The sequence below is a fragment of the Pogona vitticeps genome, chromosome 3 (genome assembly GCF_051106095.1).
Source record: "Pogona vitticeps strain Pit_001003342236 chromosome 3, PviZW2.1, whole genome shotgun sequence".
In the NCBI taxonomy this organism is placed as follows: Eukaryota; Metazoa; Chordata; class Lepidosauria; order Squamata; family Agamidae; genus Pogona; species Pogona vitticeps.
Genome location: NC_135785.1, coordinates 68,154,867 through 68,169,650, shown reverse-complemented (window position 1 = coordinate 68,169,650; position 14,784 = coordinate 68,154,867). Strand labels below are relative to the sequence as shown.

At 43.0% G+C, this 14,784-nt stretch overlaps 2 protein-coding genes across 9 annotated transcripts in view; one reads left to right on the top strand and one right to left on the bottom strand.

Moving 5' to 3' along the window:
• MCMBP (minichromosome maintenance complex binding protein) overlaps nt 1-4,732 on the top strand; it is a 35,741-nt gene extending 31,009 nt beyond the window's left edge. For 5 of the 6 annotated variants that reach the window (XM_072995468.2, XM_072995472.2, XM_078389624.1 and 2 more), the window contains 4 exons: nt 1,067-1,200; nt 1,730-1,894; nt 2,580-2,668; nt 4,357-4,732. In XM_072995468.2, coding sequence (XP_072851569.2) covers nt 1,067-1,200; nt 1,730-1,894; nt 2,580-2,668; nt 4,357-4,483 — 515 coding nt within the window. In that variant the 3' untranslated portion in view covers nt 4,484-4,732. Of the gene's footprint in view, nt 1-1,066; nt 1,228-1,729; nt 1,895-2,579; nt 2,669-4,356 lie in introns of all 6 variants that reach the window. The other variant, XR_013543188.1, reaches the window with a different exon arrangement.
• Nucleotides 4,733-11,289: 6,557 nt separating this feature from the next.
• INPP5F (inositol polyphosphate-5-phosphatase F) overlaps nt 11,290-14,784 on the bottom strand; it is a 52,317-nt gene continuing 48,822 nt past the window's right edge. For all 3 annotated transcript variants that reach the window (XM_078389623.1, XM_072995466.2, XM_020786502.3), the window contains exon 20: nt 11,290-13,976. In XM_078389623.1, coding sequence (XP_078245749.1) covers nt 12,821-13,976 — 1,156 coding nt within the window. In that variant the 3' untranslated portion in view covers nt 11,290-12,820. The remainder of the gene's footprint in view (nt 13,977-14,784) is intronic.

Here is a 14,784-nt window from a genome sequence, read left to right as displayed (position 1 = left end):
ATTGTCATACTGAGGAGGGTCAGGATCTGTTCTCAATCATCCCAGAGTGCAGGATATGTAATAATGGGCTCAAATTACAGGAAGAAAGATTTTAGTTGAATATCAGGAAAAACTTCATTACCATTAGAGCATTACAACAATGGAACCAGTTACCTTTGGAGGTGTTGAGTGCTCCAATGTTGGAGGAATTCAAGAGAAAATTGGATAACCATCTGCCAGATGTACTTTGCTTTGGATTCCTTCACTGAGCCAGGGGGTTTGTACTCAATCACCTTATAGGTCCCTTCCAACGTCATTATTTTTACGATTCAAATGGTGTTGTCTTACATCCGAACCATTTTTCATTGTACTTTAAGCAATAATTTCTTCTCCTTCTTACACATATTTTCCCCAAACAATGGCTAATATCCCTTTGCTTAACATAGTAAGTGTACTTGTAGGTCCTGAATTTATGGAGGAGGGGACTCACCAAATCTCCAGTTTCAGTGGGGGCCTATTGTAGTGCATTTTACTGCACTAAAAAGGGGACTTCAGCCAACATATACTTTTCATTTTTTATTATCTAACCCAAGTATTGTAGCTTGTTTGTCTTATGTTAATTTCAGCACACTTCCTATAAGATAACAGCTTCCTAGAATTGGAAGGCTGAAACTACCAGCTTAATGTTTTACAACTTGGAGATTTCTACAGGCATTGCAGCACCTATAGTTCATTGCTGAAACACTAATATATTTGTTTTTTAACAAAATGCCTTTTTGTTGAACAGCTGAATGTACCCAGTTAGTATATGGCATTTGTTACATGTTTGAACAAAGTATAATTTTCCATGTCTGTTCTCTCTACATAAATTTGTGGACAGTGTCTTGTTCATAGTTCATAATTTGATTCAGTGTCCTAGAAAACATTTTTTGAAATGGTTTTCATGTGATTTTAAAATGATTTTAGACTAGACGTTGAATATACTCTGCAGAATAGCTGTTCTTGGCAGCTGCTGTGATTTTCTTTGATTCTAAAGCTAAATATGTTGCAAATAGACCTCAGAGGGTTCCTTTTGTTGTGTCCCTAGGTGTGCACAATGTGACTGCACTAGGCCACCTGATAACTTGGCAGAAAGTGGATTATGACTTCAGTTACCACCAGATGGAATTCCCATGCAACATTAATGTCCTTATCACTTCAGAGGGCAGATCACTCCTACCGGTATGGAAATGCTGCACTTGAAGCAAGGTCTCATCTGCATTTTATTACTTCTTAATGAAGAGAAAACACACTGTTTCAGGCCAGTTAACTTTGTGCTCTGCATTAAGGACAATGTGGTTCAATAATAGGCTGGTTTTGAGATCTGACATTTTATTTCAGAATTAAGGGGAAAGGCTTTAGTAATGTAGGGGCAAGACTGCATGAAGCTTAATTTTTTTTCTTTTGCCCACAGTTACTGTATTTTTCTGCATTTGTAGGCAGAGGAGAATTTAGGCCACAATACTTTAGTCATATACAAAGCTCTGAAGCAAGTTACCTTTGGGGAATTTACATAAATCTAGATTGTTTTGTCTTGCACATATTTGGGGGCGGGGGATGTGCAAGAAAAATAAAGAATAATAAAGTTGGAAGGGGCCTATAAGGCCGTTGAGTCCATCCTCCTGCTCAGTGCAGAAATATCATGCATATCTCTTGCACATAGGATGACTAAGTGAAAACACAAATGACAGTATGCAACATCTTTCCACAGTCAGACTGCCAGGTCCACCTGCAGCCACAGCTTATTCCCCCCAACATGGAAGAGTACATGAACAGCCTTCTCACAGCATTGTTGCCATCGGTCCTTAACAAGTTTCGCATTTTCCTAAGTCTGTTGAGACTGCTGGATTACGGCATATCTGATGAAGTGACCAAGGTATGAAGACCTTTCCTACCAGTATCCACTGTGTAACTAGGTGTTCAGTTTGGGATTTAAATATTCTTTGTAGGTTGTCATCTCTTGAGCAGTACCATTCCATATATCATTTGCTCCTTGACCTAATTCTGAAAACTGGTCTAGATTTTAAAAACATTTCTTCTAAACTTGAAATATGACCTCTAGTTCTGCCTAGTTTCCTGAAAAAAATCAGTTCTTGCCTAGAACAAGTTAAGTTTCTCTTCAGGATTAAGAAGCAAGTACAAGAGTGCAGTATTACTTGCAACAAATAGATCCTTTGTATTGAAAAATAAAGTAATGAAACATACCCTGGTGTTATATGGGGAACAGAACACACTTCATGTTTTAGAATAATATCCTCAGGAAAACAAAGCTTCCCTAGCTATTTTAAGAGTTGTAAATTCAGATACTGGAAAGTACATATTTCCAATTGATTGAGAAGTATATCATTTCTTCAGTACAAAAGTATAATACTATAGCATATTCCTGTCAGAGTGCCTTAAAATAACAGGGAGCAAGTGTGTACTTTGGATAGTAGGCAAATAACCCTGTGTAAAATTTGACATGGTTCAAAAAGTGTAACAGGGGTGAGGTAGCTTGCTTTATAGTCCATATTTAGGTATTGATGTGATTCCTGCATTTAATCAAACAATCTCTTTGAAAGGCAGTAGAAGATGATTTTGTGGAAATGCGTAAAAATGATCCAGAGAGTATCACAGCTGATGATCTTCATAGAACTCTGCTTGTAGCAAGGTGAGGAGGAAGATTACAGTTTAGCAAACTGGATAAAAGTCTCATAGGTGCTGAAGAATTTACCTAAGGAATACATACACTTTGATCCCACTCAGTTTCTTTTCATGTACCTTTTCCCCCATATGACCCACCTTCCTACCTCTGTTTCCTTGTAGTTAAATTGCCCATCTCTTTAGCAGGAACATTTTTTTCCTGACATAATTCTGGACTCTGTAAGCTAGGTGAGCAGGCTCAGGCTGCTGCACAGAGCTAGGTTTGAGTAATTTTGTCAGTCTAGTGCAACCACTTTCCAGTACAAATTTTAGATGAGATCTGAGTTACAGTAGTAACTTGCCATATAGAGCAAGTGTGATTGAGAATATTGGGTTTTAATAAGCAAGCTGTATTTGAATACCCAAAGTTCTGTGGCCTACAAATTCAAACTCTTCAAAGGAGGATTGTTGGAGTTTGCTTGAATGAAACTTTCCTCGTGGATGATGTGAGGGCCACTGTAACACTCCAGATTCTGTCTAGATTTTTGTCATTGCCCACTCCAGACAGAAGCAAAATTCCTCCCCCCTGGACAAGTCGGGGGGAACAATCTGCAACCTTTGCAATGTTACATTGTAACTCTTTTATCTGTCACCATTAGCCAGGCTGGACTACAACTCCCCTGAGCACTGACAATAGCTGGAGGGCAGCAGGTTCCACATCCTTTCCTTTTACTCTTACAGAAAGTGTATTTCCTGCCTGAAATCCAGTCCCTTAGTTATGCAAAAGGCTTCACTTTTGGAGTTGAGCTGATTCAAGTTAAGAAATCTCTGTAGACATTATCTGTTACATATCAAATAACATGACTCAGTGTGCAAGAGGTTATGTCTTCATAGATTTCTTAACATGAAGCAGTTAGTCAGATCTTTTCTGTACCTAAACAATTTTAGGCAGTGTAAGCCTGTTCTTGAAGACTAGGTAGAGGATGCAGTTCTTCATTGAATTATTACCTGGATGTAGGAATACAGTGGTGCCTCGCTTAGCGATTGCCTCATTTAACAATGTAGTCGCTTAGCGATGGGGTTTTTTGAGCGATTTTGTGCTCCATTTAGCAGTGTTTCCTATGGGGAAATTTCGCATAGCGATGTTCGGGACCTTGCTTCGCTTAGCAGTGACAGTTTAGGTCCCCCTGTTTCGCTTAACGATGTCCGTTTTTGCAATTTTAAGTGTCTTACAATGTTCAAAAATGGTTTTAAATGCTTGGGATTGTTAGTCACCTTGCAAAACCTGTGCAAACTTAATTTGGCTTTGTTCTGAGTCTTCGTTAATTTTTGGTGAATTTTTTCTCCCCCATTGGAATGCATTGAACTACAGTTCAATGCATTCCAATGGGGGAGAAAAAAATTCTCCCCCATTGTTTAAAGGCTTGCATTATCATCATCAAAATAATAAAGCCTTTCTAATAGTTTTCTTAAGGTGTACAGTTCTCAAGCATCAAATGTTTTTGAGTAGTACTGTAATTTGCACTAGAAACTTCACTATGTTGAGATACAATTTGTACATGTTATTTTGCATTTAGAACATAGAAATTTCTGTAAGACGGTTCACTACATAGTGAGGGGGCGAAATGCATTTCTGTCACATTTATAGCAGTAAGAGCAAGTTAAAGCCTCTACTTCTAGAAGCAAACTTTCTCATTCAACACTTTTTGCCTGCAGGTTCCTTTCTCTCAGTGCTGGCCAAACGACACTGTCAAGAGAGAGGTGGCTAAGAGCAAAGCAGTTGGAGGCACTACGCAAAGGCAGGCTACAGCAACAGAAATGTGTAAATGGAAATGAACTTTAGTGCTACTGGGCCTGTGTTGCTTATATGACGGCAAGCTTTGCCTAACATACGCTGAGCTAGTCTGCAGGGAGCTTATGTTTATATTGGGTTTTGTAGATAATTTATACTGGAAAGTTTTGGCTGTTTTCTTAAATTTGAACACAGTTTATGGTGTTCAAGTAATTAACACTGATAAAATTTGGGGGCTCATTTTTGTAACTGAATTAGCAACTATTGAAAATGTTTGATATTAAAGATTTATTACAAAAATACTGTCTGACCTGTACTGAAATTTAAGGACACAGCACAGATAATTGGGTTTAAGCTGTTTACTTCATTACGTTGGAGAGGGAAATGAATCTGTACTAGGACATATAGTTCACTGAAGTGGCAACACTGAATCACTACCCTACTTACAAATGAATTCTTTAGTAATCACTGCTGACCCAATTTAGCTGTAGTGTGGATAAGTTCTTAAGTGTTCACAAACTTTGTGGTACTTACTATTCACCCTGAAATTAAACTGATGGTTTCAGTGTACATGGGTATCCAATGTGGTGTAGTGGATAGTGTAATTGACAAGGACTCGGGAGCCCTGGGTTCGATTCTCCATACTCACTGGGGAGTAGAACTAGTAAAACCACTCCTTAAATGCCTTACCTTAAAAATCCGAGGGTCATTATAAGTCAGTTCTGACTTGATAGTGCATAACATTAATGCAGATAAGTGGAAGTTTTAATCTCTCAGTAACATGGCATGGTGCCATGACTTTGATAGCATCAGCATAAGCTTTAATCTAGAAATAGCATTTAGTATGCATTTATCAGTAGCTTGGGCACTAGGAACATAATGAGGCTAATAGTTGTCACAGTACAGATATTACAGCTGTATTGCAAAAGTTTTCCAGTCAGTGGTTTAAATCGTTGCAATGAGGGCATAATTCCCATGGACCTGAGCTTATATGGATATATGTTAAAGAATTCTATCTCATCCTGTGTCATATGAGAACTACATCCTAAAATGAAAAATGTAAAACCTTTCTGAACCAGAATAATCTAGGTTCAGACCCTTACTTTCTATCTTCTGTGAGGTTCTGCCACACAGCATTGACTGTTCAGTATAGAACTCTAGATCTTTATAGAAATATACACACAATGGTGACCAGACATGCTCACAATAAATATGTGCAGCTGCCCATTAGATGAATGGGATAATAGTAGCAATACTGTCTCCCAGGGAAACATGTGTCATTGCTGACTTTACTGAACAGCAGAACATCTGAAAACTACTTTAGCACATACACTGACATGTTTCACTCCTTCAGAAGTACTGAGTAGGAACTCAAAGCATAAGATTTTCCTGGTAAGGAAGAGCAGTCACACAGCTGTTATCAACCAAGCAGAACTTGGTTTGAACAAGACATGGCATTTTTCTAGTTTATTTATCACAGGCCTCTGTCCAATGCAATAACTAAAGTTCTGCATTCTACAGAATGCCATTTAATCAGTCTTACATTAGGACATGCCCTTCACTAAGCTAGCAGTGTTTGGAAGAGGGTGTTTCAACAACTGGATGGAATTAAAGGAATTCCTTGTCGTTCACAAAATTTCTCAATTTATTTATTTATTTATTTACAATATTTTTTAGCCGCACCATTGCCAGTGGCTTCTGGGCGGCGTACAACATTAAAACCTAAAAACATTAAAAACATTTTAAGAAACAGTATAAAATACCATATATTAAAATATTTCTTAAAACAATTAAAACATTAAAATGAATTAATTAAAATGCTGGGTGAACAGAAAGGTCTTTGCCTGGCGCCGAAAGGCCAAGAGTGTCGGAGCCAGGCGGATCTCTCTAGGGAGGGTGTTCCAAAGTTGGGGGGCAACAACCGAGAAGGCCCTATTCCGACATGCCATCCCCTTCACCTCTTTCAGGGATGGCACCTTCAGAAGGGCCTCCTGGCCTGATCTTAGAGGACGGGCAGGCACATATGGAAAAAGGCGGTCCTTTAGGTAACCAGGTCCTAAGCCGTTTAGGGCTTTATATGTCAAAGTAAGCACTTTGAATTGGGCTCGAGCAGCAACCGGCAGCCAGTGTAAATTTTTCAGAACCGGCGTGATATGAGTCCGTGCGGCGGCACCACTTACCAGCCGCGCAGCCCGGTTTTGTGCCAGTTGCAGTTGTCGGACCGTCTTCAAAGGCTGCCCCACGTATAGCGCATTGCAGTAATCCAGTCTGGTTGTTACCAGTGCATGAGTGACTGCTGCCAGGTTCCGCTCATCCAGGTAAGGGCGAAGTTGATATATTCTCCGCAGCTGTAAGAAGGCACCCCTGGATACCGAGTCCACCTGGGCTTCCAAGGTCAGACTGGGGTCAAGGAGCACCCCCAAGCTGCGGACCCTATCCTTTAGGGGGAGTGTGATCCCGTCTAAGGTAGGGAGATGGCCCTTTAACCTATCTGGCGGGGCACCTACCAGCAGCACTTCAGACTTGTCTGGATTGAGCCTCAGTTTATTGACCCTCATCCAGACCATTATCGAGTCCAGGCACGAGTTCAGAACGGTGACTGCCACACCTGGATTGGTAGAAAATGAGAGGTAGAGCTGGGTGTCGTCAGCATATTGCTGACTCCTCAGCCCAAACCTCCTAACGACCTCCCCCAGCGGTTTCATGTAGATATTGAACAGCATGGGGGACAGTATAGAGCCCTGAGGAACCCCATGACGCAACCGCCATGGGTCAGAGCTACTGTCCCCCAGCACCACCTTCTGGACTCGATCAGCCAGGTAGGAGCAGAACCACTGTAAAACAGTGCCTCCAATTCCCATCCCAGCCAGTCTGTCCAGAAGGACACCATGGTCGATGGTGTCGAAAGCCGCTGAGAGGTCCAGGAGAATCAACAGGGATGCATTACCCCTGTCTTTCTCCCGGCAAAGGTCGTCATACAGGGCGACCAAGGCAGTTTCCGTCCCATAACCCGGCCTGAAACCCGATTGAAATGGATCTAGATAATCCGTTTCATCCAGGAGAGCCTGGAGCTGCTCAGCCACCACACGTTCCAACACCTTGCCCAGAAAAGGGAGGTTTGCTATTGGACGATAGTTGTTCACTAGAGCTGGATCCAGATTAGGTTTTTTTAGGAGTGGGCGAATCACTGCCTCCTTTAATGGGGCAGGAACCACTCCCTCTCTTAACGAGGAGTTGATGACCTCCAGGATCCAGGTGCAAACTCCCCTGGCAGATTTCTTTATTAGCCATGATGGGCAAGGGTCGAGTTGTGTAGTGGTGGCACGAACCGATCCAAGCACCCTGTCCACATCCTCAGGTCGCAACAACTGAAACTCATCCAATAAATTATGACATAAGTCCGGAGCACTGGACACAACCATGGGCTCTGCATCAACAGTGGAGTCCAAATCTTTGCGAATCTGAGCAATTTTTCTCTCAAAGTGTGTAACAAATTCGTTACAGTGAGCCACTGAGGAGTCCAGGACCTCCACCGAGCCATTAGGTTGAAGAAGGTCCCGGACCACTCGAAATAGCTCTGCTGGACGACACACCGAGGAAGCGATACGGCTGGAGAAATACTGGCGTTTCACCAGCCGTATTGCCACAGAGTAGGCCTGATAATGGGCTCTAAGCTGTGTTTGGTCATAGTCGCAGCGATATTTCCTCCATCTGCGCTCAAGCCGTCTCCCCAACCGTTTCATGGCCAAAAGCTCCTCTGTGTACCATGGAGCCTTATAGGCTCTGCGGGCAGGGAGAGGGCGCCTAGGTGCGATCATGTCAACCGCCCGGGCCATCTCCTTGTACCACAAGGCGACCTGGGCTTCGACAGGAGCGCCGACCATATCAGCTGGAAACTCCCCTAGAGCATTCAGGAATCCTTCAGGATCCATAAGTCTCCGGGGGCGGATCATTTTAATTGATCCCCCACCCCTGCAGAGGGTAGTAGTGGCTGAGAGTCTAAATTTTACCAGGAAATGGTCCGACCATGACAACGGAATCAAAGATAAATCCACCACATCCGGACCACCATCCCCCTGTCCCGTAGAGAATACTAGGTCAAGTGTATGGCCTTTCTCATGAGTCGGGCCGATGACATGTTGAGACAGCCCCATGGTTGTCATGGCGGCCATGAAGTCCTGAGCTGCCCCTGATAAAGTGGCCTCGGCATGGAGATTGAGGTCCCCCAGTACCAAAAGTCTGGGGGTCCTCAACACCAGATCCGAGATCACCTCCGTCAGCTCAGGCAGGGAGACTGTTGGTAAGCAGCAGGGTGGGCGGTACACCAGCAGAATCCCTAGTCTGTCTCGCAAGCCCAACACACAATACAGGCCCTCTAGACCATTTCCCAAGGGGACAGGGAACCAGGAAAAATGGAAGGAATCCTTGTAGACTATTGCCACACCTCCTCCCCGCCCCTCCGGGCGACCCTGGTGTTGGACCAAGTACCCAGGGGGACATAACTGAGATAGAGGAACTCCTCCTTCTTCTCCCACCCAGGTCTCAGTAATGCATGCCAGGTCGGCCCCCTCATCCAAAATTAAGTCATGGATGAGGGCAGTCTTGTTTTTTGCCGACCTGGCATTTACCAACAATACCATGTGGCCCGGGGGGTGGCTGATATGGTCACCTGGTACCATTTGGCTAGGAGTAGAGCTAGAAAGGGGGATAGGTGTAAGGTATCTAACCTCCTTTCTCCTACTCGGGCATGCTCTACTCCCACCACCATATCTTCCCCTGCCGTATATTGTCTCTATTGGTTGCCCCAGAGACCCCTCAGACCCCCCTGTTTCCCAGCTTGTTCCCCAGCCAGTTCCTTCAGGGAATCTGGTAGCAGGCGAGAGCCCAGCCATAGTCCCACCGTCTCTCACTCGGTGAGCTGCGGAAGGCAGATGAAATTCGGCTCCCCCGAGTGCAGGAATGCTGGTCTGAAAGGGCCCCAGAAGCAGCTCCGACTTAAAAGCCTTCTTTTTCCCCTTGAGCCAGGTGGCTGATGTAGGGAGGGGAGGAGGCAGCCAAGAAGCGACAGGGCCCAATCCTGCAGAGCAGAGGGTGACTTAGCCAGTTCCCTTGCCAAAGGCTGGCAGCCGGCCAACCACAAACCCACCGTCTCTCACTCGGTGAGCTGTGGAAGGCAGATGAAATTCGGCTCCCCCGAGTGCAGGAATGCTGGTCTGAAAGGGCCCCAGAAGCAGCTCCGACTTAAAAGCCTTCTTTTTCCCCTTGAGCCAGGTGGCTGATGTAGGGAGGGGAGGAGGCAGCCAAGAAGCGACAGGGCCCAATCCTGCAGAGCAGAGGGTGACTTAGCCAGTTCCCTTGCCAAAGGCTGGCAGCCGGCCAACCACAAACCCACCGTCTCTCACTCGGTGAGCTGCGGAAGGCAGATGAAATTCGGCTCCCCCGAGTGCAGGAATGCTGGAATTTGTATCCTATATACATGGCCTAAAATCAACAGTTTTTCTTTCATAGCTATTTTAAAAATATTTTGTTAGGGCAGCGTTCCCCAACCTTTTTAGTAGTGCGGATCGGCGGAGCCTCTGAGGTGGGGCGTCCTTTCGTGCTTGCGCTCTACGACGCACGTGTGAAGTGGTTGGGGAGGCACACGCCTGCCTACCCCACCCTTGCATGCAGGCACATGCTTGAAGGGGTGAGGGAGTGCGTGGCGGCGGCGGAAGCCTAGGAGTCTTTTTTAAAATTTTATTTTACTAAACATTTTTTATTTTACTCCTTGCCACCCTCCGCAGGAAATTCAAATGCAGCTACTGGTGCCGATTCCAGAGCTGGAGGCACCAGCGGTGGCATCGGTCTGCTGAAGGCGGTGAGGAGCGCCTACCCCGGCTTCGTTGGAGCCCGCCAAGAGGAGAGCAGCCGGAGCACCTGGCTCTTGCCCTGCCTCCTGGCTCCGGTCCACCCCCACCCACCACCACCACCACCAGGCACAAAGCCAGACCTCCCGCTACCCCACCCGCACTCCCTCATGCAATGGGTGCTTGCATGAAGGGGTGAGGGAGCACTCATGCGGGCGCTGGGACATGCGCGTAAAGCAGCTGAGGGGAGTGCGGGCGGAGGGAGGTCTGTCTTCGCAGCCTGGTCAGGCTCAAGCCGCGGACCGGGGGTTGACCACCTCTGTGTTAGGGGACAGCTAGGTATGTGCATTGTGGGGTTTTTTTCCCAGTCTAAATCCCAGAGTTCCAAGCAAGCACTAATGAGCCTATCGACCTGAGCTTGACCTATCCAAAGCCATTATTCCTTCCAGCCTATTCTTTCTCCAGATGAACACAATTTAAATGTGGCTCTGCAGGTGGAACTCTCAGAATGGAGAATTTGGGGGTTTGGCACTTTTTTAAAAAAGATGAATGACACATCCCTAGTGTCAGCACCATTGTTTGATATCCTTCACATCCTATATTTACAATGAGTCAAAGTATAGGTAGGTATGTCTCTTTATTCCTGATAGTCTTTTAATCTGTTCTCAATAGATACGTAGGTAGTTTTTCTAAAAATGTTTTTGTCAAAAATAGCTAGACAAATCAATGTAGCTAGTCAAAGTGCAACTGCACCCACGAGTCAAGAAATGGAAGAAGCTGCCACCATGGCTATTCTCAAAGGGTTACATTTATCCCTGTTAAAATGTCACATACTATACTTGCACAGTTTACTCCTGTAAGACCATGGAAATGGCTGTGTAGGACACCTCTAAGAGGAATCAAGGGAATAATGATTCATACTAGATATGAGTTATAGAACAGAAAATCTTGTATATTTTAAAGATGGGGAACTGAAAAAGCTGTGACATATTTAGACCGTGCTCCAATGCATATAATTTGCATTTTTATTAAAATATTTCTCATACAGTTCTCCCATTAAAACAATATTTTATTTTAAATATACCCACAAATTTATACAGACACAAAAAGGAACACACATTACAGTATTAAGAAATAAATAACAAAATGGAAACAGTATCAAAACCAACAGACAAAGAAGACAATCAAGTTAAGTTGATGATCACTTCTGTTAAAGTACAGGTACTCAAAGACATCATACTATTGTTTATGACACTTGTTAACTGCCAAGTACAGTACGTGCAGCCTAGTATAGTACACAGGTACTAAGAGACCTGGGTTCTGGGATGTTAAAGATTACAGAGGTTATGAACCACAAAATAGCAGTATCCAGTGTTATTTCAGTTGCTATATTCTACTGTAGAGTATCAGCCACAAGACTTCTGGGAAACAAAAGCACGCCCTATAAAGAATTTATCCTGTGCACATCAACCATTTGGGATCAGATTCCTAGGACAAACTTTCAAATGCAGTCTCATTCCCAAGCAGTACTGTGGCAAAGCCAGAATTTGTCTCTGTGGATTACAACTAAACTTTAAAAACACTTTGCATTAACCTGATTTTAAATATCAGTGCTATGATTTTACAGATGAATTTGTGTTTTCATTTACTTTTGGAGCTCTTCTGCTTCAGTTTAGACAATACAGTATTATAATGTTTTTATATGAACACAGTAGCATATACCTGACATTCAGCATTTATTTTGGAGTTAAAGATCTCTGTGTTATTTTTATTTTTGTGTTTTTAAAAATGTTATAGTGTAACAGTAAGAAGCTAGTTTGATTACAGGAATTGTGAAGCTTCCAAACACCATAATTTTTTTAATGGATTAATTTTTTTTTTCTAGTAAGAAAAACTCATTCAGCACCTAGCTAATAAGCTTTTAACATCTTACTATATTAGATTGCTCCACGGTACCGTAGCTACCAATGAACAGAGGTAGAAAGAAGCAAGGAACTGGCAAGGGAGAAAGGACAGTAAGTTCTTATACAAATATATTTAAATGTTCCCTCTGCAGAGAACACATGGTTAGGAATGCAAGTAGATAATGAACACAAATTTTAAAAATTAAAAAGTTTGTCTGAAAAATAAATAGGATGTTATCTTGTAAATAAAATGTTCACTGGTACAGTGCAAGATTAATAAGGTAACAGGTGTCAGTACTAGCCCTGCAATACTAATATACTAGGTAAATCAGAAGACCTATAAAAATTGGTCTCAGAAGATAACTGTGCAACTGATCACTCAAACGAACAGCATTCACATCAACCACTGCTGTATGAGCTACCTGTATAGTATGATTCACCTTCACCAGCTCAGCTGTCAGAGATTAGTCCTGAAACCTGTTCAGAACCCAATTAAGTTCTGCCAAACCACACTGTAAACATAATTAGTGTTTTTTAAAATACCAACACTCAATGGCAGTTTGTACATCTTTCCCAGCAGTGGTGTTACAGACCTTTTGTTTTTCAGTATGTACAACCGAATCTGAAGAGTGCACGTTTTAGATCTGAATTATCCGCGTCTGACATTGTGTAAACATTTCTCTCAGTTCATTTTGCTGAATTTCATTTATAGTTTCTGGTTCAGCAGGGCTCTTCTGGACTTTAGCCACTGCAAAGTTGATTCCTTGAGCCAACCCAGCCTGTGTAATATTAGCCACCTGGACCATGGAGCTGCGGATTTTTGCAAAGGGTGAAACTGCCCTACTACCATTACTCTCTGCTGGTGACGGAGTCATATGAAACCCTGACTCAGCTTCAAGGATACTGGATGAGGAGCCTGGGCTTTGATGACACCTAGAATAATTAGTCTGTTCAACTGCTAAGAGCTGTGATTTTGCCTCTGAAAATGGTACATCCAATTTTGATGGCCTCGAAGGAGTCTCATTAGTTCTTCCCAAACAAGATTCTGTTTTCTTAGAAGCACGGCTGCTAAAACAATCTGCTTGCTGAGACTCCTGAGAACCAATCTCGACTTCTGAAACACTGGCCATTTTTATCTGAGCATCTTGTACAAACCTGTGGCAGTAGGCATCAATTGGCTTAATGAACTTCCCTGCTGTGTTGCCAGTGGAAGGAGGTTCCTGCAGTGCTTCGCTGTCAGATTCAGACTTGTTAGTTTGCTCACCATACTGTGTAACACGAACTTCTGAAGGAACAGGGATGCTAATGTTAATGTCGGTGCTGCTTATAGACTGGGACCGACTACCTATCCGAGGAGCAGATGCAATGATGCCGCAACTGGGAAGGACATAATCGATGTCCTCTAAAGAGTCCATGAACTGTTGATCGTCATCATCAGATTTAGAATTTGTAAGGAAGTCATCTGAATGGAATGAGTCATTATCAGAGGAGATCTCAATGTCCGATTCCGCAGTGACTTTAGTATTGGTCGTGGGATTTTCCAAGGTTTCAAGACTACTGTCAGACTTCCAAAGATTTACTTTCAGGTTGGGTTTTAAGAAATTGACTTTCATTTCAGGCTTTGTGAAGTTCCCCAGCTTTCTAAGGTTGTTCATATTTACATTGGATTTAGTTTGCTTCACTTTCTGATTAAGGGATGAGAACTTGCTCATTAAGTAATTCTTCCCCTGGGCCAAGGATCCTCTGTTCTGGGATCTAATGCCAATGATATCCTCATGGGGTTTACTGCTCTTTCTAAAGAATTGAGGAAAAATCAATATTACCTGTTATCCAGACATTATTGCTACTATCTGTTTTATTTACATGTTCAAGGCAACTCACAACAATTAAAACTATATAATAATAACAGTATAAAAATAACAAAGAAACTACATTAAAAATAACAAAGAAACTACATTAATATTTATCAATATTAAAACCAATGATTAAAATATTTTTAAAACATTTTAAAATCTCTCAATTTAATAAATAAAGCATTCCTGAGATTCCCCACTTATTGCTTAAAATTCTGCCTGAAAAGGAAGTTCTTTGCCTGATGACAGAAGGACAGGAGAAAGGGGCCCAAGCTGGCTTCTCAGGGCACTGCATTCCAAAGCATGGAAGCAGCCACTATGAAGGCCGTCTCTTGTGTCTTCACCGAATGAGCTTGGGAAAGTGGTGGAACTGAGAAAAGGGGCTTCCCAGAAGATTTAAAAAGCTGAGAAGGCTCATATGAGATCATATGATCCTTGAAATAGTTTGCACCCAAGCCATATGGGTATTACAGGTAATAACCAGAACTTTCAATTGAGTCTGGAAACAGACTAGCAATCGGTAAACCTGTTGTAATAAGGGAGCTATATGCACTCTGTAACTAGTGCCAGTCAGCAGTCTGGCTGCAGCATTTTCCACCAGATGATGTTCCCAAATAGATTTCAAAGGTAGCCCCCCATAGAGCTAATGAGATACAACTAAGGCATGTGCCACCATGGCCAGATCGGACATTTCAAGAAACAGGTGCAGCCAGCACACCAGCCGTAACTATGCAAATACATTCCTGGCC